The sequence below is a fragment of the Mirounga angustirostris genome, unplaced genomic scaffold (assembly GCF_029215605.1).
Source record: "Mirounga angustirostris isolate CCGP_5_RB_7025 unplaced genomic scaffold, mMirAng1.0.hap1 SCAF_8, whole genome shotgun sequence".
In the NCBI taxonomy this organism is placed as follows: Eukaryota; Metazoa; Chordata; class Mammalia; order Carnivora; family Phocidae; genus Mirounga; species Mirounga angustirostris.
Window position 1 is genome coordinate 126760760 of NW_026991716.1, and position 27761 is coordinate 126788520.

The 27761-nt window shown below is 36.6% G+C and overlaps 1 protein-coding gene across 1 annotated transcript in view; it reads left to right on the plus strand.

Annotated features, from left to right (window-relative positions):
• The window catches only part of ADGB (androglobin), a 149631-nt gene extending 122249 nt beyond the window's left edge, over positions 1–27382 (plus strand). Inside the window, exons 28-36 of the mRNA XM_045865707.2 lie at positions 47–246; positions 2349–2460; positions 11075–11247; positions 14286–14462; positions 15206–15308; positions 17957–18147; positions 23249–23364; positions 24055–24241; positions 26856–27382. Of these exons, the coding sequence (XP_045721663.1) occupies positions 47–246; positions 2349–2460; positions 11075–11247; positions 14286–14462; positions 15206–15308; positions 17957–18147; positions 23249–23364; positions 24055–24241; positions 26856–27041 (1445 nt within the window). The 3' untranslated portion in view covers positions 27042–27382. The remainder of the gene's footprint in view (positions 1–46; positions 247–2348; positions 2461–11074; positions 11248–14285; positions 14463–15205; positions 15309–17956; positions 18148–23248; positions 23365–24054; positions 24242–26855) is intronic.
• The last annotated feature ends 379 nt before the right edge of the window (positions 27383–27761 follow it).

Here is a 27761-nt window from a genome sequence, read left to right on the forward strand (position 1 = left end):
CATTTCACACAGTTTAATGTAAGTGTAATAAATTTCTCCTTTTCAGCTAGCAAACAAATTCTTTTAATGCATGCTTCATCCAAGAAAGAGCAAGAATTGTACATCAAGAAGAAATCTGCGCAGGGAAGTCAGAAATCCTATAAGGGTAGACCTGCAAGTGCAGCCGTAGACACTGGGCAGCCCATTATGGAGGAGGAAACTGCCAGTATGCCCACCATAGAAGAAAATGCTAGCACTCCACAGCAGGTACATTTATGTTTAAGAGAACCCTCAATGAATGGTATTACTCCTAAAAATCTAACAAAAATAACGATGATTCTTTTCCTAAGCATTGACATGCTATATGATACTTTCTGTCTGCAATACCACAAGTGTATAACAGGATCAAGGGATTGAGCGTTATTTAATAGTTTCTCTGTGCCAAGATGTTAAAATATATGGCAAGTTTAATGTGTATACTAACCCTATAATGTAGATGTAAATATCTTATGTTTACACGAGTTACGAGGCTCTATAATTATTAAAAAGATCACATATTAACAAAACTAATTTATACAAACCTTAGGTTAAATATATACATGTATATGTAAAATAAGGGACAATTCATGTCATTTCAGAAAAGAAACATGATGTATTCATCAGAAACAAAACAAACAAATAAATAAAAAGAAATAAAAATAAAGGACCAGAAATAAATCCTAAATGACTAATGACAATAAGCACAAATGAATTATTAATCAATTAAAAGAATAAAAAACTAAAGTTAGATTAAAAAGTAAGATTCAACTATAAGTAACCTGAAAGTGACACCTTTAAACAAAATGGCATCGAAAGTTTAAAGTTGGACTGAGAACTGTGAGAAATGTCTCCGTGCATAGAATTCATGAAGGATATTGTGTAAAAATAAAAGGAAGAATATAACAAGTAAATATGACCATAACCTAACTGTCCAGACTCAATGAATAAAAAGCAAAAGTTGTTTAGAACTACAGAGAAAAATAAAGTTAGTTAATAGTTGAACACTTTAATGCACAGCGCTCAGAAATCAATAGATCAAGCTGAAAAAACACATATTACTAGGGTTTGAAAAATTTAAATGTAAGCTTAATTTTTTAGATATTTATATAGAACACTTTACCTAATATGTTGAGAATATACTTTTTCATAGCACACATGCAAAGCCTCAATAAAAACCAAACTATATTTTACAGATGTTATCTGAACATAATGTAATTATATAGAAATTAGTAAATAACAGCCTAAAATCCCATAAATGTGGAAGCTAAAGAAAATATGCCAAATAGTTCTTTAGTTACAAAGAACATTAAAAAAAAGAAATCATGAATACAAAGAATTCGGTAACAACTAAAAAATACAAATCAAAATTTGTAACCACATCTAAAGTAGCATTCAGTGGAATGTTGACTTTCAAATTATTTCATCAGGAAGTATGAATGATTAAAAACAAATGAGCTAAGCTATTGAAACAAAATGTTAGAAAAAGGGCAAAATAATAACTCAAAGAAAAAAGAAGAAAAAGTTTTAATAAAAGTAAAGGTAGAAATTAATAAAACAGGGAACAAAATTTAGCAAAGTTCATGAACCCTAAACTTTTTTACGATCAATACGTGGGCATGCTTCTTGTAAGACCAGCTAAGAAAGAAAAAAAAAAAAGAAAATGTAAATAAATCAAATACAGAACAACAACAACAACAAAATAGGGTGGAGGTATAAATGCAAGCAACAGGTTTTTTTTTTTAAAAAATTAAACTATTAAACACAACTCTATGCTAGTGAATTTAAGACTTAAGGGAAAGAAGACATAACAAATGCCGGGGGTGGGAGAGGACTGACAAAGCTGCTTCAGTAGAAGATAGGAAATATGAAATAATAATAATAATAATAAAGAATAATAACACTTAAATGGTAATCAAAATTTTACCTTTCCAAAAGTCATAGGCTCAGCTGACTTCACAGAATAACTCTAACAGACCTTCAAGGGATAAGTTGTTCTAGAAAACAGAAAGACAACACAAACTTCCCAATCCTTTTTAATGTAATCCTGATCCCAAAACTGATGAGTAACAAAAATAAAATTAATAAGTTTCATTTTTAAACACGGATGCAAAAATTAATAAACAATAGACTATCTAATTGCAGGTGTTGGTGGGGATGTGAAGATAAATTTTATAGACTGTGATATTGCAACATTTTGGAGAACATCTGATAGTACTTGACCAAATTATGATTGTGTGATACAGAAAATTATGCATTTATTATGTGCTTACTGGGCAAATACTACATTTATTCTTATTGTTTGTGATTAAACCCTGCATTTTATTTCACAGGTCAACAAGTATATTATACAGTGTTTGGTATTGTATAACAGTTGGCCTCTCACTGAAAGTCAGCAGACATTTGTTCAAGCACTAAAAGAATTGGAGAAAAATGATAGTAAAGGTATGTCCTCCTAAATGTTAGTCATACACCTTATATTTTACATAAAAATTTAATAGCAAATTAATCATGTCAGTATTAAAACATTATTGCTTACAATTCGCATTTCATATCCAGTGTCATTTTCTGTTTTGTTAATTGATTATGTTTCAGAATCTTTACTTGCTTGGTTTGTAAGAACCAAAAATATATGATTGTTTAGGCCTGGTTTAAACATGTTTTGTCTGGTAAGTAAAAATTACTTGATGATTATCTAAGAAGTGTGCAGAAAACTTTTCTGTTATAAAATTATATTTGTCTAAGTTGTTGAAATAGTATAACCCTGAAGGTTAGTTCTTAAAATATTTAAGAGAAGGAGAATCTCCAAGTGAAAGAGGCTTCAGGTTTATTTTTTCAAATATAAGCTACTCTCAAAATTCCTGAGCAGGGAGTTTGATGCATTAGAAAAAATATTCGCAAAGTGGACCCATGTAGCTCAAACCCATATTGTTCAGGTTGCCTGGGTGGCTCAGCTGGTTAAGGGTCTGCCTTCCGTTCAGGTCATCCGGCTCCTTGCTCAGCGGGGAGCCTGCTTCTCCCTCCTCTTGTGCTCCCCCTGCTTGTGTGCATGCTCTCTCTTTCCCTGACAAATAAATAAATAAAATCTAAAAAACCCCAAACAAACAAACCCATATTGTTCAAGGGTCAACAGTATTTCCTACAAGAACACAATACCATTAAGGGCAGGGAGTTCCATGAATTCTTGCCTGTTCAATCTTGCATTATCCATAGTGCGGATGATGCACATGGTAAGTACTCCATGATATTTATCGAATAAGTGAAAGAAAGGAGACATCTAAGCTACTCTTATTATTATTATTGCCCTTTTCACTAATTGTCAAAAACCCTGATCATGCATTTTCTTGTTTATACTAACTGCATGAACCTGTTCATTTAAAGGCTTGACGGAGGTTTGTTCATCACCAAAGTTAAGAGAAAGCTACTATTATTGAACTAAACCTTTGTAAGAAGGGGCAGATTCTGGGGCGGGACATAAAATCCAAAGAAAAATTATAAAACTGATGACACCGAGAGTCCCCATTTCCTTTCCAGTGTATTGTGTGAGTCCATAGAACACGTGCTCTATGGGAATCTTGAACTTGTCTGCCTCCCCACAGCCCCTCTTGTGCTGGGAAAGGGACTCTGCCTCAGTCTCATCATTGCATCTCTAGAACCAGATAGAAGCTGTTCATAAATGTTTATTGAACAAATGCATGAGCATGCTATGCCAGGAACAGCAGGAGTGTTTAAGTTCTAATGGCATCCTGGCCTGGGGTCTTGAAAAGATTCTGGGCTGTTTTGGGGTCGCAAGAAAGTGTTGTGATCTTTTATCATATGATATGAAAAAATGGCATATGGAAGCCGAAAACCCCTTTAAATTAGTCATTATCTCCACTTTCTCTATAGTCCAAACCAAATCTCATAGTTATACTGTGCTAAAAAAAAATCTAGATATTTTTCCGGTATAAATCAGTGGAAATCTGCTTGAAATAATGGATGGTGCAAATTACCGGGTGATTTTGTGTCCCCCTCCTGTAAAGAAGTAGAGAGTATGTGCTTAATATGAATTGGATTAAATATTTTATGCTAAAGGTCTATGTGCAAATAAAATATGCATAATTATAAAAATAAATCAAAATAATAGAGAAGCAGCACTGTTTTGTGTGGACATATGTGTATGATGTATGCTCAACGAAGATATTTTTTTTTTCAAGGAAAATGTATAGTACTACAAGATTTTACAATACTGTTCTGGGTATCAGGGATTTTAATAGATCAGAGAGTGAGAATAAGATCCTAGGTTTTTGTTTTGTTTTGTTTTTGCCTGTGTAGTTCTTTCATGAGCTGTCTGTAGCTCTTTATACTTCTGATTTCTATATTAGAATATTCTGTTATGCCTCTCTCGAAAAGCTCAAAATAGTGATGCTGTTGTTGTTTATAGCAATGATCAGTGTAAACTCAGATCCATATGACAGGGAATAAATAATCCCAGTTTAAATCATGAAAAGGAAACAACAGAAACAATCTTTCTAAATTCAGGTGGGGATTTTGTTCATGGGGAACACGTGTTTCTGAATAATGTTCCAGCAAGATAGAAGAAGGCACGCTGATAAAGGAGATATTTGTGAAAACATTTAAGCTGTTCCAGAAACATAGCACCACATTGAACAATGCTGTTAGAATAGTGAATGAGGTGCTTTCTTTCCAACTCTCTGAGGTGAACTTCTAACGTCTAAAAAGGTTCAAAATACCTTCAAATACCCTCAAGTCTAGTCAAATGCAGGTTTTTAAAATTTCTGTGTGTATTTTCTTCAATAATTAGAAATTTGTTCCCAGTATACGTAAGTTGTGTGAATTATGTAAACTTACATAAACTGGGGATAATGACACTTTGAAGTGGAGACGAGCTGGTGGGGGGTGGTGGGTTTTGAATAGTTCATATGATAAAGTCCTGAAGAATACCAAGCCCGGGAAGTGAACCGTTGCTTTGGAAGTGAAAGTGGCAAGAAGATTGTGTGAAAAAATGAAGAGTATGTATCAATACTTTGAAGCGGTTATGTCTCGTTTATATTTTTTAGTATCTAAAGACAAAATTTAATTTAAAATTAAAAATGTGTAATTCAGAAGTTTTAAATGAGCACTTACTATTTTAGTCAAAACAAAACAAAGCAAACTGAAAAGAATGTAATTGTATTTTGTAAGCAAAAAGAAAACACTGGAGAGATCTAGAAGTTTGGTTATTATGATTCTGATTTTTTTTTTTTTAGTGCCATTATGGGCCTCTTATTGTACTGTGTACTTTTCATATATTATCCTCAATTCTCATGAAAAAATCTGAGAGGTAGTTATTACCATCCTGATTTTACACATGAGAAAAATGAAGCTTAGATGCTGTAAATGATTTGCCTACATTTACACAGCTGGAAGAAGCAGGGTAAAGATTTTCATCTACGTCTGACTAATTTCAAAGCCCAGAACCTTTCCACTATACCATTTTGTCCTGTAGGGACTTTCTAACTAGTTGCATTGACAGAGTACTAATGGTCATAGTGTTTGCAGTTGCTGACATTTATGGTGGAGGCTTTGTGAAGGCTTTATGTATCTTGACCCAAGGAATCGTCACGATAAACCTATGAGGTGGATGCTGTGACTATTAGCATTTTACATATGAGAACACGGAGGCACACACTGTTTAAGGAACTTGCCCATGGTCACACAGCTAGTTATCGGCACAGCTAGGATTTTGAGTGGGAGTTAATTATCCAGTAAGGGTTTTTGGATGGAAATAATAATAACATATGGTAGTACCAATTTCAGATATTTATTGTGTCCTCAATAAATGTCTTTATTTAGGGAACTGTCTATATTTCTTTACTGAACATACAAGTTTGCATAAAGGGTCTTAGCATGGTTTTCCTGAAGATCGTTTAAGTTTCTCAACTTTAACACAGATGGAGTTCCAGCAAACAAACCAATATGAAAAACTATCATATTTAATATATTAATGGATAAATGTTAAAATTCCAGAGGAAACTAAAAAATTAGTATCTAAAATAAACACAGTAGTAGAATTCATGAAATAGCATAATGTGAAGTATAGAGTTGGGTAATGGTACAAAATTAATAGTATAAGTTTTTTTTTTAAGTTAACATTTATTTATTTATTTTTATTTTTTAAGATTTTATTTATTTATTTGACAGAGAGAGACACAGCGAGAGAGGGAACACAAGCAGGGGGAGTGGGAGAGGGAAAAGCAGGCTCCCCGCAGAGCAGGGAGCCCGATGCGGGGCTCAATCCCAGAACCCTGGGATCATGACCTGAGCCGAAGGCAGTCGCTTCACCAACTGAGCCACCCAGGCGCCCCTAAGTTAACATTTATTAAACTTATGGTGGTGATCATTTTGCAATATGTACAAATATTGAATTATTAAGTTGTCTACTTGAAACTAATGCAGTGCTTTATTTCAGTTATACCTCAATAAAAAAATAAAAAAAAAAAGGAAAAGAAAAGGAAGTTACTATTAAGTGCAGAAATATAGCATAGCAACTAAAATGCCTTAGGCTATCTGAAACTGGGTTATTTTTCACCTGAGAAATTAGAATAATAACTCCTATCTTTCAAGGTTGTTGTGAAGTTTCAAGATAATGTATGTAAGGTTCCTAGAACCTAGGAGTCCTCACAAAAATGGTATTCTCATTATTATGTACCCAACTGGAAAAGAAGTCTCTCAGAATAATTGCATCTTCTTTTTTTTGACATCATATTTGACAACTTTAGGTGTGAATGAGCAGCTACTAAAATTAAATTACATGTTGCATTGTATCATACATTTGCTGCTGAAAGCAGCCAGCAAATAAATTCAGAATTTAATTGTATTTAAAACGAACTAGGAAATTTTTTTCTATTTGAAAGCATATGTTGGCCAGTCTTATGAAAGTTATGCAGCTTTTTAATTCAGAATAATCAGTATCATGTTTATAAATGTGGACTTTTAGGCAGCCAGTTTGTTTAAATGAAAACATATCGATATGTCAACGTATATGTGTCAATTATATTTACAACTCAAGACCTACAAACTTCAATTTAAAGGGTATGATGTATTTTACCTTATTTTTTTAAAGATTTTTTTATTTATTAAAGAGAGAGAGAACGAGCAAGAGAGAGAGCACAAGCTGGGGGGTTGGGGGGGTGGAGAGGCAGAGGGAGAAGCAGGCTTCCCACTGAGCAGGGAGCCTGATGCGGGGCTGGATCCCAGGACTCTGGGATCATGACCTGAGCTGAAGGCAGCTGCTTAACTGACTGAGCCACCCAGGCGCCCCAGGTATGACGTATTTTAGAAAAATTGTTACTAATATCTTCAAAAATTTTTTAAAAGATTATTTGTTTATTTGGGAGAGGGAGAGTGTGAAAGAGAGAGAGCACAAGCTGGGGGGCTGGGGGGAGGCAGAGGGCTCAATCCCAGGACCCTGGGATCATGACCCAAGCCAAAGGCAGATGCCTAACTGACTGAGATACCCAGGTGCACCCACCCTAATGTCTTCAGTTATTAACTTAGCTTATTTTTTCAATTATAAATACTTTAGATCAAGAAGAAGTTAATCAAGTGGTTTTTTCATTAGTATATTGGTATCCTAATTTAAAATTTTATGTACATCCTGAATTCAATAGAAATATCACCACATTTACTCATTTAAATTCAACTTTTAATTTCTATGAGAAATAAAATATATAATTGTTTTCTAAAAATTCACATCTTTATAACCCATAATAAAAAGTAAGGTCTGACATATAACTATGTTCAACTCAGAATATTTTGGTTATAAATTTTTAGGAAGCTTGTCCACTAGTTAACATGAGACAACAGTGCCACCTTTAGTATATTTTAACACCTAAGTTTTAGTAAAAATTGCTTGCTGAGACAGGTGGCTTTTTCTTAAGGAAATAGAAATTGGAGGATCTAGAGCAGGTAACACTTTGTGATATCATCTACTTTCATATATAATTAGTTGTGTTGTTATTTTAACCTCTTTTTGCCAGTATGTTACATTTTTACGTTACTGGCCTGCACCTTTCAGGTTCTAGTCTATTTGCAAAGACACATATGAACTTTGTTTATCATTCTCAGAAGTCTTTGTTTTCAAGTCCCACCCAATTTTATTTATTTATTTATTTATTTGTAAAGATTTTATTTTATTTTATTTTGACAGAGAGAGAAACAGCGAGAGAGGTAACACAAGCAGGGGGAGTGGGAGAGAGAGAAGCAGGCTCTCCGTGGAGGAGGGAGCCCGAAGTGGGGCTCGATCCTAGGACCCTGGGATCATGACCTGAGCTGAAGGCAGATGCTTAAAGACTGAGCCACCCAGGCGCCCAAGTCCCACCCGATTTTGTTAGCAGGACTATACCACTATTTTCTTAACTCTAATTAATAATATATTGTTCTTTCTTAGGCACAATGTATGCATGGTGTTTCCAATTCAAGGTCTTTGAAGAAACCAAACATGATGAGATTATCTATCTATCATCTATCTATCATCTATCATCTAAAGATTTTCCTGTTTACATTTACCAAGTACAATCACACTTGGTAAATGTGTACCTTATCCTGAGCAAGTATGCTAGTTTAGAAATTATGTTAATGTTCAAATCCCAGCCAGTTTTTAGTTCCTGGATACATAAATCTAAACCCTGAATTTTAATCATAAAAAATACGTTTCTGTAATTTTTATGTCTTATTATCCACTGAAGATTTCTGTCTACTGTACTCTGCATAAATATAAGGTAATGTAAGACTAAAGTCATAATGCTAAAGGTCTTTTCAAGTTCATTTCATCAATAGATACTGCCTGAGCATTTCTTCTCTGCAAGGGCTATATTAGTTTATTTCAGTGGTCATTTACTCTAGAATTCTTCTAATTACATGAATATACAATGTGAGGTCATGTTTTTCACAGGTTCTGAATTAGTAGGATTTTATTCTTACACCTTATTGATATATATGCTCTCAACTCATACAGTTTCCTTATAAAGTTTTACAATCTGATCATGAATACACACTATGAGTTTGGAATTATACTAGGTGAAATTAGGGATCAAAATGAGGTATATAATGATGTTCTGGCCTTTAGAGAACTTGCAATTCCTGGGAGAGAAAGTTACTATACTGTATGCCATTGAAGAATAGGCAGATTATTTTATTATTTTATTTTATATATTCATAATGTAAAGGAAGCGGGTGGTGTGGTCTCTGCTATCTGCCTGACACTGTACTGTGTGCTCCCAGAAGTAAACTTGAATATTAGAATATGTTAATTTGAAGGGACTCAAAGACACCTACATAATGATTCAAGCTCTAAGACCTACGGGTAATAAGAAAAAGAGAGCCCCAGAAATACTTATTGGGGCAGTTTGAGATTCAATTTCAGCTGACATTTGTTAATATCTTAAAAACCCAGTGTGTATGATACCAGGTACAATCCTATTTTAAATGCCCCATATAGTTTATTTGTAAGCCCCCTGGGCATGGTATTAACATCTCCATTATACAGAGAAGAAAACAAAATCAAAAGAATGTAATAAACCTGCCAAAGTGAACCTATTCAGTGGCTAATCCAAGATGCACTCCAAGTCATTTGATTATACGACCAAAGAATTTTCCCTAGCGCAACACTACTCAGCAACCGAAATTGTTGGCAGAAAGACAAGTTGCCCCCTTGTAAAGTTGTGGTACTTACAGTCCCTTTGCAGTCATGCAGGATGATCTGCCCTAATCTGTAAGTAGCTAGTAACTGGCACTAAGCCATCAATAAGAACTGCTTCTTTTTTTTTTTTTTTAAGATTTTATTTATTTATTTGAGAGAGAGAGAATGAGAGAGAGAGAACACATGAGAGGGGATAGGGTCAGAGGACGAAGCAGACTCCCTGCCGAGCAGGGAGCCCGATGTGGGACCCGATCCCGGGACTCCAGGATCATGACCTGAGCCGAAGGCAGTCGCTTAACCAACTGAGCCACCCAGGCACCCATGAAGTGCTTCTTTTTTTTTTAACTATTTATTTATTTTTAAATTTAAATTCATTAATTAACATAGAGTGTATTATTAGTTTCAGAGGTAGAGTTCAGTGATTCATCAGTCTTATATTATACCCAGTGCTCATTACATCACATGCCCTCCTTAATGCCCATCACTCAGTTACCCCATTGCCCCACCCCCCAGAGATAATTATTTAATGTTCATTCATTTCTTTCTAACCACAGTACCAAAACAAGACACAAAAAGATTTGGCATGTCAATCTCTGGCAGACAAAAGGCTAGTGAAATTATGAAACAATCATCCCATGTTGCTAAAAAATTGTAAAACAGCATTTAATCTTATGGTTGCTAAATTCACTGATTCTTGACAATTACTATTTACTTTGCTAATGGGATGACTTACAGATTCCAGTTTCGAAAGGGGCTGACATGTCCTTTGAATTCATGTTTGAATGCTAATTCAACCCCCAACAGTTGGGGGAATATCAGCAAATTCTTGAATCTGCCCTGTTGGGGTGCTTTGAGAATTAAAAAAAAAAAAAAGAAAGAAACAGTAGGGATTCAACAAATGTTATCTGTTCCTCTGCCTCTTGGATATGTAGTTGTTTGAAAGAATGAATAGAACATAAGGCAAAAAACCCTTCACATCCTCCTTCAAGCAAGCAGAGGGAAGAGAATAACACATATTATAGCAGAGATAAACAAATTCAGTACTGTAGTGGAGATCCTGGCCAAGGAAATTAAGCAAAAAAAAAATGTACTGAAAGCATCCAGGCTGGAAGCAAATTAGATAGTGATAATTTTTGCATAATCTTACAAATATGTCAAACCTACTGACTTCTACACTTCAATGGTGTGTGGTATGTGGATTATCTCTCAATTTTGTAAAAGAGAGTCACACAGATCTTTATAAAATATTTTTTACAAAAAAGAAAAGAAATCCAAACCTCTTAAACTAACAACTTTTATCCTGACTTGCTCTCCTTTTCCTGCTTGCCATGATTTTATTGTTATGATTCACTGGTTTCCATTTTTATGTCTCGCTAGCTCATGGAGAGAAACATGAGGAATTAGTTACTTTGGGAAGCCCAGATTCTCATACTATCAGTGAGGGGCAAAAATCTTCAGGAACTTCCAAAACAACAAGAAAAGGCAAAGAAAAGTCTTTGGAGAAAGACAAGACAGCCAAAGAAAAACAAGCCCCTCGCTTTGAGCCTCAGGTGGGTGCGGTACTTTTTCTTATTGGAGTCATTTAATAAATGTACATTCATTGGATCTCCACTTGTCTATCTCTCCTGAGGACAAAACTGAAAAATTCCATCTCCTTGATTCTAGCAACCATCTAGATAACCTTAAGGACATTCCTTGGACACCTTCTGCAATCTGCTTTTCCTAGTTTAGTATCAAAATCACTAATCAAACTTTTAAGACACATATGTCTGTAAGACACTGCTTTGGGGACTTGGTTGTCTTCTTCCTTTTTTGTTTTTTTGGTTTTTTTTTTAAGATTTTATCTACTAGGCAGAGAGAGCGCACAGGCAGAAGGAGAAGCAGGTAGAGGGAGAAGCAGACCCCCTGCTGAGCAGGGAGCCAGATGTGGGACTTGATCCCAGGACCCTGGGATCATGACCTGAGCCGAAGGCAGACGCTTAACTGATTGAGCCACCCAGGCATCCCTGGGCCTTGAGCTTCTAATAATAATATTATACAGTCCCTACCTTCAAAGAACTTGTAGTCTAATGGAGGAGACTGAAGGTACACAGAGAGTTTTAATGTTAGATATTGCATGTGAAGTGGTGGGAAGAAGAGATACTTATTCTAACTTCTTTCTCTTAGAGGAGCCAAATCCAGACCTGAGTCAATGAGCAAAGACATTGTAAGGTGAAAATGAACACAATCGCTGTGTTTTGTTTTTCTGGGTTTTTGTTTGTTTTGTTTTGTTTGTCATTTTTTGTTTCGTTTTTCTTCTAGCATTAAAGTATGAGAGATGGGGCTGGAGGGTTAAGTAAGGGTCAGAAGGAGGAGGGCCTTTAAGTCTCATTAGGAGGCTGGGACTCTATCTACAGCCCAGAGGTCAAGATTCCAAATTCCCTCAGGGCCAGTTAGGTAATTACAATGATTAGGGGTAAGGAAGAGGATGTGGGGGCAAGAGTTGAGGAGTGCAAGCATAGGCCTAAAGATACTCAAATTCAGATTATTTAAAAACACTGAACTCAAAATACCTATGAGGACAAAATCTTCCCAACACTAGCTACAATTTACAATCCAAATGCTGCCTTTTATTGTAATATCTAAATGGATGCAGAAAAAGAGAAGTTTCTCTGTCAAGGGATTATTACATTTGAAAGGACCAGATGCAGTTTTCTATTTAAAATTAGGTTATTCTGGGGCATCTGGGTGGCTAGATGATTAAGTGTCTGCCTTCAGCTCAGGTCATGATCTCCAGGTCTTGGGATAGAGCCCCATATCCCACATCGGGATCCTGGCTGTCTCAGCAGGGAATCTGCTTCTCCCTCTCCCTCTCCCTCTGCCTGTCCCTCTGCTTGTGTGCTCTCTCTGTCTCTCTCTCTCTTAAATGAATAAATAAAATCTTTAGAAAAAAATAAAATTAAGTTATTTTAACATTGGCTAAAAAACACAGGTGAAGTGGTTTCAATCAACCACTTTGTTTCCCTTGAAACTTTAAGATAATGCTGTGTTTTCTAGATGTAGCTCTGGTTTATCATGTAGTGTTATTAAATCAAGTATTTGAATGCACCGAGAAAATATTCTTATCATCAACAAAATAAACTATAGAAATTTAAAACAAATAAGCTTAACTCAATCCATAAACTCTTACAGGTGGCCCCACACCTCATCCATCATACTCCCTTTCCTGATCCCAGGGAAGTTTCTGATAAACTCATTTATCAAGCAATATAAAAGATGATAAAATCTTTTGTACTGTGTTGTAAAAGAAAGAAATAAAAGAATTTCCAATTGTGAGATTTAAGTTCTCATCAGAATATTAGGGGGATATTGTAGAAAGCAAGGAGATCTTTTTGGTAACGTTGAAACCAAACTGTCCCCAAGAACATTATTCAGTGGCCCCACCGATCCCTGCTTCCCCATCTGCATTATTTAACATGGATAATTGACATTATCTCAATCATAGGTGAAGTGTTCGTAACCACATTAGATTCAAGCCTCTCTCCCTACCAGATTGTCACCAATGAGCCTCACTTATCCAGATCTTTCAAGTCCTAAGTCAATCTGCTCCCAGCCTATGGCTCATAAAAATGAAAATAGGGGCACCTGGGTGGCTCAGTCAATAAAGCATCTGCCTTTGGCTCAGGTCATGATCCTGGGGTTCTGGGATGGATCCCTGCATCGGGTTCCCTGCTCAGCGGGAAGCCTGCTTCTCCCTGTCCCTCTGCTGTCCCCCTGCTTGTGTGTGCTCTCTCTCTCTCTCTCTGTGTCAAATAAATAAATAAAATCTTTAAAAAATTTTAAAAAAATGAAAATAATCCTAGAAGATATCAAAATGTTAACTTTCATAATGAGTATATATCCAGTATATCCACACTTGGACATGATCAACTATTCCTACCCTCATTTTTGTAAAGAGGTGCAACGTAACCCTAAATGTAATTTAGAATTTTCTTTTTTGTTGTTGTTGTTTACAGTTTTAGATAAAATTTGCACATAGTGAAATGCAGTGATCTTAATTTTACAATTCAATGAATTCTGACTAGTGCATTCACTCTGTAATCCATATCTCTATCAAGGTATAAAGTATAGATCATTTCCATGAGCTTGGAGATGCCCTCAAACCTCTTTGCAATGGATTCTGTCATGTTCACACCCCACCCCAGATGGCTGTTTGCCTGGTCTGGAATTTCATACAAATGAGTCATGCAAGATGTATTCTTTTTGTGCTTAGCTTCTTTATCTCAGTATGACGTCTACCTGTACGATCCACCCGCATTGTGCTATACATCAATAGTTTATTACTTTTTAATGTCAAGTAGTGTTCAATGATATGGATAGATGCTACTTTGTTTATCTATTCATCAGTTGATAGACATTTATAATGTTTCCCCTTTTTTGGCTCTTATAAGGCTGTAATGAATTTTTTGTCCAAGTATTTTTGTGAACATGTGTCTTCATTTCTCCAGGTCAATACTGAAATAGTGAAATGATGGATCATGGGCTAAAATTCAGACCCTTTTGAATGGAGGAAAATGCCTGACCCAAAGGTTTTTATTTTATTTATCAGATATCCACTGTTCACCCTCAACAAGAAGACCCAAATAAACCCTACTGGATTTTGAGGTTGGTCACTGAACACAATGAAGCAGAATTTTTTGAAGTGAAAAAAGATACAGAACGAGCAGATGAAATCCGAGCCATGAAGCAAGCCTGGGAGATAACCGAGCCAGGAAGAGCTATCAAGGTCACTTGAGTTTGAAAAGTTGTTCTTTAACTTTCCATTCCTAGGCATTGGTCTGAAGTGGGACCCATGTTGGTGAAAGTGCATAATCTTTCCTTTAGGAACGGTATCTGGAATTTTGTTAGACACTCACTAACTACATTTTAGGACCACATTTGAACACATCGTGAAATGTTGTGCTGATGACTGATACCAGATGACTCTCAAAAGTGAAGCACATAATGGTGCCACTTATTGGCCCAAACTGTGGGTTCCCTCGTTCTTTCACGTAGCATGGTCTGTATCCATGTCTGTCCTCAACTCCCAAGTAAGAAAGCATAAACATGTTTAATATGTGCTTTTATGTACTTTGAACATGTGGATAAAAAGCCTGTGCTACCCCTTGTGGAATATACATACTTCAGGTCTCCCTCCCTACTATATTTTATGTAAGAATCATTGCTATAATGAACCATTATTACTCATATGAGTTTCATGTTCCAACTCAGGGTTATTAAGCCAGATGAAAAAGGTTCAGGAGCAACTGGATCTAAGGCTGCATGCCTTGTGTATTCGTTTTAGGACTGCTTCTTTATTAGTTCTCAAAAATAACTGTCAGAATTATGGATGGCTCAGAATTTGGGTTTTTTGGATAATAAGAGCTGGTCTAGTTCAAACTGCCATATTTATTCTCACTTTCCTCTTTCTTTCATGTACTCTTTAAATGTTGTTGCCTGGACTGTTCGTTGACAGTGTTTGTTCTTTAGGCTTCCCAGGCTCGCCTGCGTTACCTCAGCCGGTTCATTAAGAAAATACCGGATGCAGAAGGCATGCCTGTGTCTGACAGCCAAGCCAAAGTGCTGGAGGAAGGTCAGTGAGCCCTACCCCCGCTGCCTGAGAGCACGGAGCTGTGCCCTGCACCTCTTAAAAGACAGAGCATCTTACAGGATAGGAAAATAGATTCTTAATTTTTTTTTTTTCTTATCAAGCAGATGTTTGCTTTTTCCCCAAGTAGATGTGGTTTTCTCCATTTAAGAAAAGATGAAACCAGAAATAAGAATGCAACCTGGGTCAAAGGTAGCAGTGTGTGAACTTGAAGGCAGGCCCACGACTGTTAATCTGGCACCTTTCTAGTAACAATAACTATAAACAATAGCAATAAGATAAAGCTAACTGCTTTTTTTTTTTTAAAGATTTTATTTATTTATTTGAGATAGAGGGAGAGCGAGCGAGAGAGCAGGAGCAGGGGAGCAGAGAGAGAAGGAGGGGCTCGATCCCAGGACTCCGGGATCATGACCTGAGCCGAAGGCAGACGCTTAACCGACTGAGCCACCCAGGTGCCCCAAGCTAACTGCTTTTATTGAGTGATTGTTGTGGGCCTAGAACCGAAAATACTAATTATTTCATTGAACACTCACATAAATCCACTATAATCTATAATCTATAATGTGGTTTCCAATTTACCCATAAGGACACAGGCCCAGAGTAATTTGCTCTGCAATTTGCTAAGTTCACAAGATACCCAGAGACAAGGCCAGCTTGCAGACAGCTCTCCATGACCCCAGAGCACCTTATCACTAACCCTTGAGTGCCCCCATCTATAACCTCTCTGGGATGCCCGGGTAGGCTGAAGGCGTTAACATCCCCAATCATGCTTTTCCATGTTTATGTCTTTAGAAATGCAATTCAATGCTTTTTATAAAGATAATGCCCCTTAACTTCATATAAAGAGTAAAAACAACAAATATCACCCTGATTTTGTTTCCTGGGATGGGTACTCTTCACAGCACTTTTTGTTTATCTCCTTTTAACCTACAGCAACTATGAGGTTGACACTGCTATTCCTATTTTACAGATAAAGAGACTAATGCTCAGAGAGTCACCGATCTCTTCCTAAGTCACATATCTCAAAAGTGATAGAGTTGGGATTTGAAATATTTCTAACTCCTAAAGTACTCACTTTTCTAAGTGTTAAAGTCTAATATATTAAGAATACAAAGGTGAATAGGTTTTATTATGACTCTATCATTTTTTATTTTCAATTTTATTATTTTATTAGATTTTATTATTGTTTTTAGAAATGTTGTATTGTTATATGCAAAAGAAAAATGTTGCACTGGACACTTGTTAAAAATGGCAAGGGACACTATTCAAGACTATTGCAGTAGGAGAGAGAGAGATTGAATTCAACTTTGAATACAGCAGGGACAAGTGGGGCTTTATAGTGACTAGGCACGGAATGGGTGGAGAGTTACCCAGAAAATTTGGCTAGGTATGGGGGGTAGGGGGAGAGAGGAGCCGGACTGGATATCAAAGCATGAGGGGTGATTCTTGATAAATTAGTCCAGCAGGATTCTTTGCTAAAACTGAGATTCACAAGCCAAGTGGAGAACAAGGCTCACAGGAGGCTGACCTTGTCCTACAACATTCATGCAATAAAGACACAAATATTCGTTGTACAGCTTGACACATTTTTACATATGTATACACTCAGGAACCACCATTCGGATCAAGATCTAAAACACTTAAACAACTCCAAAGTCTTCCTCATTCCCCTTCCCTCAGCCATTTTCTCCCTCAAGGTAACTACTGGTCTGACCTCTACTACCCTGTTTTCATTTTGCCTGTTCTTGAACTTCATATATCTGGACTCATACAGTATATACTTTCTATCCCTCACTATTAAGCTGTTCTAACTCTTCTTGTGTCAGATTAGTAAGGTGTGTTTTATAAGAAATTTGTCTATTTTATCTAAGTTAAACTTCCTGGAATAAATTTCATTTAAATTTCTTTTTTCTTGATCCATTTTGCTCTAAGGGTAATCAATTTTAATAGTATCTTAAAACATATTTATTTCAACATTTCTCCATGCTTTCAAGCACTGACCTATTATCACCTTTTATTCAAAGCAGAATATAACATTAATTAAATTATCTGCAATTGATAAATGGGGGGGAATGTTTACATAATGTGGAAGTTGTGGTAGGTTTTACACAGTTTTTTTTTTTTTCCCTAGGCATAAAGATCTAGAACAGTGGGAGTAGAATTATAGCATTAAGGAAAAACTTTCCAGCTTTACAACTTCACAAGCAAGAGCTCTTTTCAGCTCTATTTTAAGATAATTTAGGACAAGTGCCTAGACTCAGCCTCCCTCTTCAGAGAGGAGAACCCCATTCACATACATTTCCCACACAAGGCAAGTTGAATCTCCTCCAGGGCCCACCCTAGAAGGGGCCCCAGTGGTTCAGAGATCCCATTTCCATTTGCGGTGTCTCACCTCCCCAAAGCCTCTATTTTTATGTGATGTGTTCATATCCTGAGGCACTTCCAGACACACTGGTGGTCTGGGCCATCCACAATGATTTCTGAGGCTACCAAAGATTGTTTTTGCTAGTGCTCTGGTTTGCAAAAGCTTTCCAGTAGGCTCCAAACCTGGCTCCCACACACCTTCGTCACTTTCTGTGTATGATTTTATAGAATGCAAGTTTGTCTTCGGTAACACACATGTCATGTTGTAGTTGAAATGTCCTCAAGTGCCACAAAAGAGTCGGACACAAAGGGTTCCATGAGTTCTGAGAGCAAAGATGTCATACCATCGGGGAGTATGCTGTGGAAGAAGTGGCAAATGGGCAAGGGCTTGAAGGATCTGTCCAAGTCAGGGAGCAGCGAAAGTGGAGGAATGTCCCCAGCAGGGAAGGAGGAGCAGAGTGTGCGAAAGGAGATCAGTAAGTAGTATTCTCATTTGTAAGAAAAATACGTACTTGGAAATAAAAATTCTGGAAAAGACACCAACAAACACATGTGATGCCTCGGGTTATAGCATAGAAGAATGTGTATTTGGGATTCATAGGTCTTCATTTTGCTTATCAGAGTTGATAATCTTGCTCAAGGACCTCATTGCTCAGTAGCTATCTTAAAGATAGAAGTGGACGAAAAACAAAACAAAACAAAACAAAAAACAAAAAACAAACTGTAGCAGGTGTATTTTTGTACACTTCTCTGTGTCTACAAACACTAAGAATAAAATTGCAGCGATGGCACATGCCATTGCCACCAAATGTAGATCCTTTTATCTATCATAGACTACATGATGTATTTTCTTTTTACCTTTTACAACAAATTTTAAATACTCTGATTCTAAAATTTTGGAGGAGAGGAGTTTTCAGTGGTGCACAAATCACATGGATTTGGTTCATTTTCATATAATGGGGATTCGTATTTGTTCACTAAAATGAACATAAATCCTCCATGGAAGTTTTTACAGAGAAATGTCTTGTCTGTGCTGGCTTCCCTGAGGAAGGATTTCCCCTGAGCAGCTCCTGGACTCTCTGTTGCTAAGGGACTAAGTGTCCTATATGGTTGAAACAATAAATTGGGCTGCCCATAGGGGATCCTGGGTCCCTAGCTCATCCCTGAGTTGCAGGCACCACCTGTGATCATGAGGGGGACAGCAGGGGTCAGCTGGCTGTCGAGTTCTGTGACCGTGGCCCGTTTGCCTCTCACATGGAGCTACATTCTCCAGTTATACTTATCAGTAGTAAAAATAGTACTATTTATTTCTCTACTTGTTCAGAACCCAGGCAAGAAAGAAAGATATTTTGGAAGGAGGCATCCTCGGAAACACCAACAATGGTTCTTTTCTCAAAATTCTAAACCAGTCAGAATTTTTATTTTTATTTTTTTATTTTTTTTTCCAGTCAGAATTTTTAAATTAAAAACTGTTTATGGCTAAAACATGTCCTTGAAGGATTTCCACAGGGAAGAGGAAAATCCCGAAATTCAAAGGGCTCTTTTACTATAGTAACAAGAGATTCCATTTTTGAGCCAATATTTTGAAAGTAAGCACTCATTTAATAAATAATGACATGCATGATGTAACACTAAAACTTATTTAGAATAACATCTATCCTTCTGTATTGATATTTAATTTGTAGAGTGGTTTTGCATCTATATTATCTCACTGGAGCCTCTGTGAACTAGACAAATCATATACTGCTATCTCTGCCTCAGAATTTAAGTGATTGATAAATGCCTCATGCAAGGGCAGGAAGAGGAAACAGTGTGGCGTGAATCAGGACTCTAATCCTAGTTCTTTTCATTCCACGTGTTGTGATCTCTAACAGAACACAAACTTCTCCCCACACTTGGTTAAAGACCTGTGAAGTGAAAATCTAATTACACTCGGAGGTTGACCTGTTTATTTATATGGTAACAAGGTAATTTTTTTAAGTTGCAAAAATGGAACACCATCATGATTCTTCACTCCAGCCTCCGGTAGTGTGTCCCCTCAGTCATGGTGCAGATTTCATTTTTTGCGCAGAGCCCCAGACCAGTATTGGGAGGGACCGCTTCCGTGTCAGCTCTCCTGCTCTTCATTTCTTCACACTTTTGGCCTTCAGTCTTCACATCTTTCTATTAAAGTTCACAGCACTGTGAAAGAGTGTACTTCGGGATGGAAAGGAGAGGGCAGGAAACAGGGAGGAAAGGTAAACGTGAGTGGGGATGGAGGACAGAGACCAAAGTGGCCTGTCCTCAAGCAAAAATGTCTCCAACATGTTTGAAATGTGTTTTTTTGTGTGTGTTTTACTATCATTTTTTATTTAATATAAATAATATATGTATAATATAATAATACAAAAAATATATTACATATAAAATAAAATATAAATTAAATCCCACAAAATCAAGAAAAGTTGACCCCTTCTCCCTCCAAGGAGAGGTGTGTTGTTGGGTTTCCAGTACATCCTACAGCACTGAAACATGGCCATGGACCCCAGGTACTGGGGATGTAGAAGGAATCCTGCTTGAAAACCGTGGGTCTGGTTGTCCAGCTCTTCTTTGGAACTCCATGCTTTGCTCCCACCTCGGCTGTTGGTGCCCCATATTGGCCCTCGCTCCTGGAGAAGCATCACCTGTAAGAGACTACAGACCCTGGGAGAGCTTTGCATGATCTGGTCTCTATATTCCAATAAATATTTGTGATCCCACAAAACTGCGTTATTCTTGGGCACCTGGGTGGCTCATTCAGTTAACCGTCTGCCTTTGGCTCAGGTCATGATCCCAGGGTGGAGTCCCACATCTGGCTGCCTGCTCAGTAAGGAGTCTGCTTCTCCCTCTGCCCTTCACCCTACTCATGCTCTCTCTCTCTCTCTAATAAATTAATAAAATCTTTAAAAACAAAACGAAAAAACCCTACCTTATTCTTGCTACTTCCTATTTTCATATAATAGGTAACTTAGACCAATTTCCATCATAGTACCAGAGGGCATATGTAAATGGTATCATTATGGGTTTCACACCTAAGCATTCTTCCTCAATACCAAAGCCATAGTCAAGTTCAAAAACATTGCTTTCCACTTCCCCTTCATCTCTGGGAGCCTCTAGAAAATGCCTTTTCCAAACATTGCAGGTGATCTTTGTCTTTATTCCCACATCTTTTCCCCAGGCTTCACAATCACTATGCCTTGAACAACGATTTTCAGACTACCCATGATGAAGTAAGTTTTCTCCCTTAGTCTGTTGGAAGCGGAAACTTTTGTAAAATGTAATAAAATGAGCCCAGTAATGACCAGTGGCTTTAAAGATATTTCTAAATGCATGTTCTTATTTTCAGAACTTATCCCACAGAGGGCCAGTTTGCAGACGGAGGATGGTGCACACACACACACACACACGTACGTCCATGCACACACACACACACATTTTAGGCTGCACTATTCTGGAGGAACAAGGCTGTCATAATACACTCACACCCTATTCTGACAACAGAGTTTAGTAGCAGGACATGAAGGTTAAACTTCTCTGCCCCTTTCCCACACCCTCTTCTGTTTAAATATATGTTATTTGGCAGGAGGCAAGAAAACACAGCTATCTAATTAATCAGTAAGTATTTTCTTTCCAGTCTCATGTTTGAAATGCCAAAAATATAGCCAGAATAAGTAGGTATGTTCAGAAGAAAAGCAAATGAACTTTAGCAATCTAAGATCCCATAGTCATCACAATGAAAAAAGAAAAGTTATTGCCTGCTGGTTTCTAAAAAACATATTGTAAAGTGTCAACTCTTCAGGAACGTTTTCTGTTATAAAATGAAAGACGTGGTTGAATTTATGTTTTCATCATAGAGTTGAGTTAGGATATTCTGTTTTTTCACATGTACCGTCTTCATGTATTTTCAAAAAAATGAAAAATTAATTTGTATATCATGTTTAAAATGTTTTTTAAAGGTTTATATTAGATTTTATTTCTGAATGAGTGATCACTTTTAACAAGTTGTTATAAATTAAGCACTTTCCAATATTGCTGGAGGCTATCACAACCATGCGTAAAAAGCAAGATTAAATAGTCCGTGGGGCGTGAGACATCTTGATGGCGAAGTGAGGACCTGACATAGCCTCTCCCAAAAAGCACTAATAAACTGAAAAACAATTAATTAAAAAACATGTTAAAACTCTGAAGGCATGTAACTAAATAAAAAGTACAATATACAAGATTAATATACGAAATTACTTTCATTTCTACATAATATCAATGAGCGATTAAAAAAAATTAAGACCCATTTCATTCACAGTAATGTCAGTAATAAATGTATGGAAATAAATTTAATGAAAGTGCAAGACCTGTATACTGAAAACTACAAAACGTCACTAAAGGAGGTTTTTAAAAATCTAAAGAAAGAAGGAGGCAGTCCATGCTTTGGACTAGAAGACTCAATATGGTCAGGTGGCATTGCTCCCCAAATTGATCTATAAATTCAGTATAATCTCTATCAAGGTTCTGGTAGACATTTTATAGAATTTAGCAACCTGATCCCAAAAGTTACTTGGAAATGCAAAAGACCCGGTTTTGATAAAGAACCAAGGGGGAGGATCTTTACTTCATGTTTTCAGAATTTATTATGAAGCTAACAATAATCAAAACACTATGATTTGACAGTTTCTCAAAAAGTTAGATGTCATTTTACCATTCTTAGTTACGTGGAATGTCCAAGAAAGACAAAGCTATAGAAGACAAAGCGCATCGATGGCTGCCCGGGGCTTGTGATGGGAATGGAGAAGGGCTGTGAGAGGCACAGGAGATTTTATGTGGAGAATGGAAATGTTTTGAGACTGGATTTGGGTGCTGGTCGCACAACTCTGTAAACATACGAAAAAGCACTGAATTACATTTTTAAAATGGGTGAATTTTATGACATTTTATACTCCAGTAATTTTTTTAAAAGGAGATTAAATGTCCTGGAAAGCCTGAGTGGTTAATATCATAGACTCTAAAGTCTCTTTTTTAAGTTTTTTCTTGTGGGTTCAAATGAGTTTAGGGAGTAGAAATTTCCTGCTAACTTGATTTTCACTGTTTACCTGCTATATATTGCCTACCGCACTGGATCTACAAGTTTCTTAAAGTAGATTACTATGTCTTAAATATTTTTATACCCCACTCCCCATAGTGCTTATGATGGCTTTTACCCCTAGATGAAGCATTTTAAATATTGGGTCATTTAATTTGTTTATAAAGAAATACAGTATGACTTTTCTTGTCTCCACCTTCATTTAACTACCATCACAGTAACATTCTGTTACTCTTCTTATAGAGTATATTCACTTTGCCATTTCCTTCATGTAACTGTAAGTATAGTAACACCAGCTAGAGGATAAATATGAAATATAATTATATTTAATAAAGTAAATTGAGTCACATTAAAATCATATTAAATTAGACAAGTCCAAGCAACGGTTGTTTTTTTTAACAGAAGATATTATTTTTAATTAAAATAAGATACAACAGTCATGTAGTCAGTGTTGATTCTTTTTTCAAAGTCTAAGACTTATTTTTTTTTAACAGGGCCTCGTTCACGATCCCCAACAATTTTGGAAACGTCTCCACGACTTATTCGAAAAGCGCTAGAATGTGTAAATTTAACTCAGTATGTACGGTAAGTTTTAATAAACATGATTAATGCGGACATCTGTGTTCATAGAATTTTGGATACATTAATAAGTTGCTAAACAACTCAAAATTTGAACTGAAATGCTTAATATACTTCAATGTATTCAAATTTTTAGAAGTACATGATTTTACATCTCAAATTAAGCAAATGTTTTATTAAGTCAATCATAAAAGCATTTGAATATTTCCTGTAAAGATTTAATTTATAAGCTGATTAAAGTGACTTGAGCTGCAGAAAATTCCCCACTATGCCTGCTGGCATTATTTAAGTAGGTTCAATTTTATCAAGAACTAGACAGAGATTAACAGAGAGAGATAGTTACTCAAGCATATTTATGTTTGAAAACATTTTCAACATTATTTAACTGCATAAATTAAAAAAGGAAAAACCTCCAAATATTCTCATACTTTCCAACACCAATTCCATGAATACCTCATCAGATGAAGCATCTGATTTTTACTGGTATTTTCCTAGAATTGTTTCCTAAAATATTAGTGACTTAATAAATGGAGCATAGCTCATCAAAAAATAATAGTTTATCCTTTCTATTCCTAACATTTGATTGGATTCAGACCACCACACTGTCCATATGATTTTAAATTATTTGAATTCTGAAGTAAAGTTCAGTCCAGCATTCCAAAATGATTTATGCATCTCTTTTGATGTTTTTTATAGAAAAACGATAGACAACGACCCTGTGCTACAAACAGAGGAATTGAACCAGCAGCAGGCAATGCAAAAGGCAGAGGAGGTTCATCAGTTCCGTCAGTATAGGACCAGAGTCCTCAGCATTCGAGACATTGACCAAGAGGAACAGCTCAAAGTAAAAGATGAAATCCTGGAGATGTATGGGGAGATGCGGGTGAGTCTCAACATACAGATTACAGTTGACACATTCTCTTATAATGTTAAAAAGATATCATAGAAGAGTAATATAGGACCTGGGTGGAAAGAAGTCTTGAAAGCATTTAGTTCCCAACTCCTCAGAGAAGATGGAAGATTGGTGAAACACACTGAATTTTACTTACTTCCTTAAACCCTTCCATAATGCAGTATTGGGGATCTATCTACAAAAATGGGAGGAAAGAGAGAGAAGACAACAACAAAATATGTGTGAAGAGAACTGGGTGAATATTAAAATTATGTAGATTCAATTCATTGTGTAGAAAATACTTTAAATTACAATATTATAAGACAAAAGGGAATTTCATTATTTCCAGTCATGTTTTTTTTCTGTGTTTAACAGACAAGCAAATGCAGTAGATGGGAAGGCGATAGGGAAGAAATATTAACGGCGATGGTTTATTTATTTATTTATTTTTTAAAGATTTTATTTATTTATTTGACAGAGAGAGAGACAGCGAGAGAGGGAACACAAGCAAGGGGAGTGGGAGAAGGAGAAGCAGGCTTCCCACTGAGCAGGGAGCCCGATGTGGGGCTCGATCCCAGGACCCTGGGATCATGACCTGAGCCGAAGGCAGACGCTTAACTGACTGAGCCATCCAGGTGCCCCAACGGGGATGGTTTTTTAATTCGGATCTCATTCTTTAAGTGTGAGGCACAAACACCTTAGTTTTGCTTGAGTCTCCCTTAATAGACATTATCCGTACCCCATTTCTTATCAGATGGGAGAAAAAGATACCAATCCTCAAGAGATTACTGACATATATTAAACTTACTTTACACTAAATCCTTCAGATGGCATTCTCTGTCTCTTTTTTTTTTTTTTTTTAAGATTTTATTTATTTGACAGAGAGAGAGCAAGAGAGGGAACACAAGCAGGGGGAGTGGGAGAAGGAGAAGCAGGCTTCCCACTGAGCAGGGAGCCCGATGCGGGGCTCGATCCCAGGACCCTGGGACCATAACCTGAGCCAAAGGCAGACGCTTAACCGACTGAGCCACCCAGGCGCCCCTGTCTCTCTTTTTAATACGGTACTACTCTTATCTTGTACAATTGGTTTAGTGAAGCCAATTTTATTGTGGTGGATACAGGACTTTTCTTTCACCAAAAGCTTTGAGGAGAGTCTCATTCTGACATTCAACTCTGCCATAATCTCCACCACAATCATGCAAGTTGCAAAACCACAGAAAATTTCTTGAAGAATTCAGCCATGAAGACAAAAACAGTCATTTCTAAATACTTCTCTTCTGGCTAGCATCAGTTCATTAATCCTTTTTTTAAATTATATCATTTTTGAAACAGGAAACAACAGGTTGAACCATAATTGTGCCCATTCTGTCAGAAATGCAAATGAAACAAGAAAGCCAAAGTTTCTTAGGAAAGCTACATTGGCACTTAAATTGTATCACTGCTTTATTTGTGAATATTTTTAGAATGTTGCCTGGAACTGACATTAAGTTTTGAAAATTACCCTTCTTTTTGAAAATATAAACTATAATTTAACTATAGTTATATATATTTTGAAAGTAGAATCAGGATTTCCTGATGGATTGTTGGTATAAGAGAAAGTAAAGAGTCAAGAAATGCTCTAAGGTTTTTGGCTAAACAATTGATAGGGTTGAGTTGCCATCAGATCTGAAGGCTTGAAAGGAAAGACAAAGATTTCAATTTGAGACATTTTTGGATATTTCTATTGTATCAGAAAAAAGCATTCTTACATATCTATTACAGTCATGTGGGAGATATTGAAAGAAGATATATGGTTCTGGAATTTAGGAGAGAGATCTGGGCTCTAGATTAGAAAATTGGGGGACCCCCATCAGTATAGAAATGGAATTTAAAGCCATGGAGTTAGATAAAATCACCAAGGAAAGAGGTCTAAGATCTAAGACATGGCCATTTCCTCATTAAGAGATGAAGGAGAAGAGGAGAAATTAGCAGAGGCAACTGACAAGGAGCAGCTAGTGAAAGAGGAAGAAAAGTCAATGGGGTATGAGATCCAGAAAACCAAGTGAATCAGTTGATCCAGGAGGAGAGGGTAGGGGTAAGTAAGAATTGGACCAAGAGGTGATCTCGGATTTAGCTTGGTGTCTTTGAATGAAAGCCTAACGGACAATAACAAAGAAAGCAGTGAACTGGGTGATAGTACTTGAAAGTTCTTCAAGTACAGGTCAGACACATTTCATCAGGTCTAGTACAATGTGGGGAACTAGTAACTTACTGAGCACAATTACGGTGAGAGATGCACTGAGCTGCATGTTTTCTAGAGCTTATATTTGAACTCATGCCTATCTCTTCCCTTTCTCTCTCTTTCTCTTAGTAATGCTTTTATTTACCATTTTGTTAAAATCTCATGTACCCTTTGTTGCTCTCTTATGTTTCATGTATTGATAAACATTTGAGACCATAACCTAATATTTTTTTCTCTGTCTCTCTTCAGTAATTTGCCACAGGAATCTATTGGCATGAGGAAGGGATCAAGGGATTGCTTTTTTTTTTTTTTTTTTAATTTCTTTCTGGGACCATAAGCTTTTAACAGTAGATCTTAATTGCTTGGGATTTTGTTTTGGAATAGGACTCTTTAGATGAAGCCCGACAGAAGATCTTTGATATCAGGGAAGAGTATAGAAACAAGTTGCTGGAAGCTGAGCGCCTAAGATTAGAAGCTCTGGCTACGGAGGAAGAAACAAGTCCGGTGGAGCCAGAGAAGAAGACGCTGGCTCCAGACACACAGAAAAAAAAGAAAGGGAAGAAAAAGTAACTAGCAGTGCCCAATACTCACCGCCTTCTTCTGGAGAGGAAAGCCCTTATTTTTTCTTTCTTTTTTTTCTTTTCTTCTCCTTCCTTCCTTCCTTTGTTCCTTCTTTCCTTCTTTCCTTCCTTTTTTTTTGTGTGATCTATAACCTTCCCTACTGATAAGGTACTAGGTTTTCCTTCTTAGAATGAGTTCCTGTGTTATAATGTTCATTTGTTGGTTTCTCTCAGAAAACTATCATTTGAGTAGCCATTGGAGTTTCAATTTTTCCAATTTCAATAAAAAGTGCCTCAAAATATTTAAAATGCAATAACATTGATGTGTCTCCCTCTGAATTGCTGCATTTTTGGTGAACAGTAAAACAAGATCATGAATGGGCTAACAGGATTGCATTTGAAGACATTCAACAATGAGAAAAACAGCTATGGTTCTTAGAGGGAATTTTGTTTATAACTGTAAAGACTTTAAGATATTTTTAAAATATGCTTCAGATTTGTGTCCTTCACCGGGCAAGAGCTGTTGTGGGTTAAGCTCAATACAAGTGTTTGAACTCTGAATCCTACCTAACACTTGGTCAGGTCACCCAGACATAGAGACTGTGACCTCAAATGCATCCCTTGTCATCAGTCCCAGCACCATGTTTTTTGTAAGTCACAGAGCATGTTCTTGGTTGCCAGTTTTAGAAAACTGCAGTGGATTAACTGAGGCACGTGACCGGAAATGGGC